Source organism: Centropristis striata, chromosome 4, assembly GCF_030273125.1.
Source record: "Centropristis striata isolate RG_2023a ecotype Rhode Island chromosome 4, C.striata_1.0, whole genome shotgun sequence".
NCBI classification, from domain to species: Eukaryota; Metazoa; Chordata; class Actinopteri; order Perciformes; family Serranidae; genus Centropristis; species Centropristis striata.
This window is the reverse complement of record NC_081520.1, coordinates 452780-454931: the sequence shown is the minus strand read 5'-3', so window position 1 is coordinate 454931 and position 2152 is coordinate 452780. Positions and strand designations below refer to the sequence as shown.

At 37.4% G+C, this 2152-nt stretch overlaps 1 protein-coding gene across 1 annotated transcript; it reads left to right on the top strand.

Annotated features, from left to right (window-relative positions):
* The first annotated feature begins 843 nt into the window (after window positions 1-843).
* On the top strand, window positions 844-1803 carry LOC131969831 (trace amine-associated receptor 1-like). Its single transcript, XM_059331053.1, has 2 exons — window positions 844-1132; window positions 1205-1803. The coding sequence occupies exons 1-2, from the start codon at window positions 844-846 to the stop codon at window positions 1801-1803; spliced, it is 888 nt and encodes a 295-aa protein (XP_059187036.1).
* Window positions 1804-2152: the final 349 nt, after the last annotated feature.

Genomic DNA, 2152 nt, shown 5'->3' with positions numbered 1-2152 from the left:
CTCCACAGACTGTCTGACCTGACTCCCTGAGGGTCTATTAGTTAACCTCTAAAGTTACTGGCGAAAGAGAAGAAGAGCTCATTAGTACACATTGAAACTGACCCCATATGAAACAAATACTGTGGTGGCCATACAACATCTTTTCAGCTAATGGAAGGCAAGTGTGGGACTCAAATTAAATATGCTTTGAGGAACTATCTAATATTCATATTTGAATGGGTTTAAGTGGTTTAAGTGGTGCATTGGCTTGTTGATAGATAGATTAGATTCATGGGATATCAAGATAAGGAAAAATAAACAGCTGGGACTTGATGTTTATGTTTGTACTGATCTTCTGTCATTATTTTCATTCAGACAGTTTTTAAAGAGAGCAGTTAAGTTTGTTCTGATTACCTTTGTGGGGTTTTTTTTTTCAAAGAAGACGGAATTTATGTTTCCTGCAGCAAGATGCCATTTTAAGCAGTTTATAGTTAAATCCTTGTTGCATGGACAAGGTTTCAGAATATCCAAAAGACAAAAGAGCAGCAATGCAACAACTATTATTTGTCACAGGATGACTTTTAATGTTTTTGCAGTAGATCTAATCCAGTTTCTTATGATTTCAGTAGTCAATCATATGACATATCTTTACAATAATTCAACAGTGACAGTGTTTTCAGATAAACCAATTGATTTCTCATTAAGTGCCACAGTGACCAGTGCCACATAACAATAAACTAGAAAATGATTTGACTTACCGTCACCCAAATTAACAAAGTAACCTTGGAATAATTACCACTATAGAAGGGATTTTTATTTAAAATAAAGATAAAGATCATATCATTCTTGCATACATCCAAACAGATGGAGCCAGAGCTCTGCTATGAGTCCAGAAATGGTTCATGTCTGAGGACCATCTATCCCTTGCCCATACGCATCACCCTCTACATGATTCTAGGGGTCACTGTCATCATAACTGTGTTTGGAAACCTTTTGGTCTCTGTCTCTATTACATATTTTAAGCAGCTACATACTCCAACAAATTACTTGATTGCCTCTCTTTCTGTGTCTGACCTTCTTTTAGGGCTGTTCGTCATGTTCCCCAGTATGATTCTGTCTGTAGAGTCTTGCTGGTATTTTGGTGACGTCATCTGTAAAGTCTACATGAGTTCTGATGTCATGTTGTGTACAGCATCAATTCTAAATCTGTCTTTCATATCACTTGACCGACATTATGCTGTTTGCAAGCCTCTGCTATATAGACGAAAAATTACTGTTAATGTTGTGTTGATCATGATTCTGCTCAGTTGGAGTATTTCAGCTCTCATAGGCTTTGGAATGATTTTTCTCAAGTTAAATCTTTGGGGGATTGAGGAGTTCTACTATGACCAAATTGCATGTGAAGGAGGATGTGTCTTGTTACAGAGTGGACTGTCAAGTACAGTTTCATCTGTACTTTCCTTTTACATTCCAGGAATAATAATGCTTGGCGTTTATCTAAAGATTTTCCTAGTGGCACAGAGACAGTTGCACAGCATACAGAACACAAGACAAGGCCAGACAAAAGCCACTAAAACACTTGCAATCATAATGGGGGCGTTTCTTTCTTTTTGGACTCCTTTTTTCGTCTGTAACGTTATTGATCCCTTTATCAGTTACTCAACACCACTAGGAATACTCATATGGGTGGGCTACTTAAATTCTACTGTGAACCCTTTTATATATGCATTCTTTTATAGTTGGTTCAGAAAGGCTTTTCATTTATTTGCTACAGGGATCATCTTTAAATCTGACATGTCCGAGATAACACTTTTCAAAGAATAAAAAGATGCAAAGCCAAAACCTCTGAAAAGTGGACATTCAATTTACAAATAAAATGGTTTGAAATAAGGATCAAACTGTGTCAGTATGAGCAGCCCCTCAATCTGATGGCCAAAATTTGTCCCTTCCGTCAAAATCAGTCTGGTCACTGGGTTGAAGATGAAAGATAAGTGAGGCAACAAGTTTGTGGACTGCCAAGCCAACACAACACTTACTCATGTTGTGGGGGCATCTACATCTACATCCGTGGGGGAATATTAACACAGTCATGTTAAGGGAAATCACTTTCTGTATGGGGACAAAATACAAGTCCCCATGTAAATCCTTTCATTTTAGGTAAAGACTGCAATTA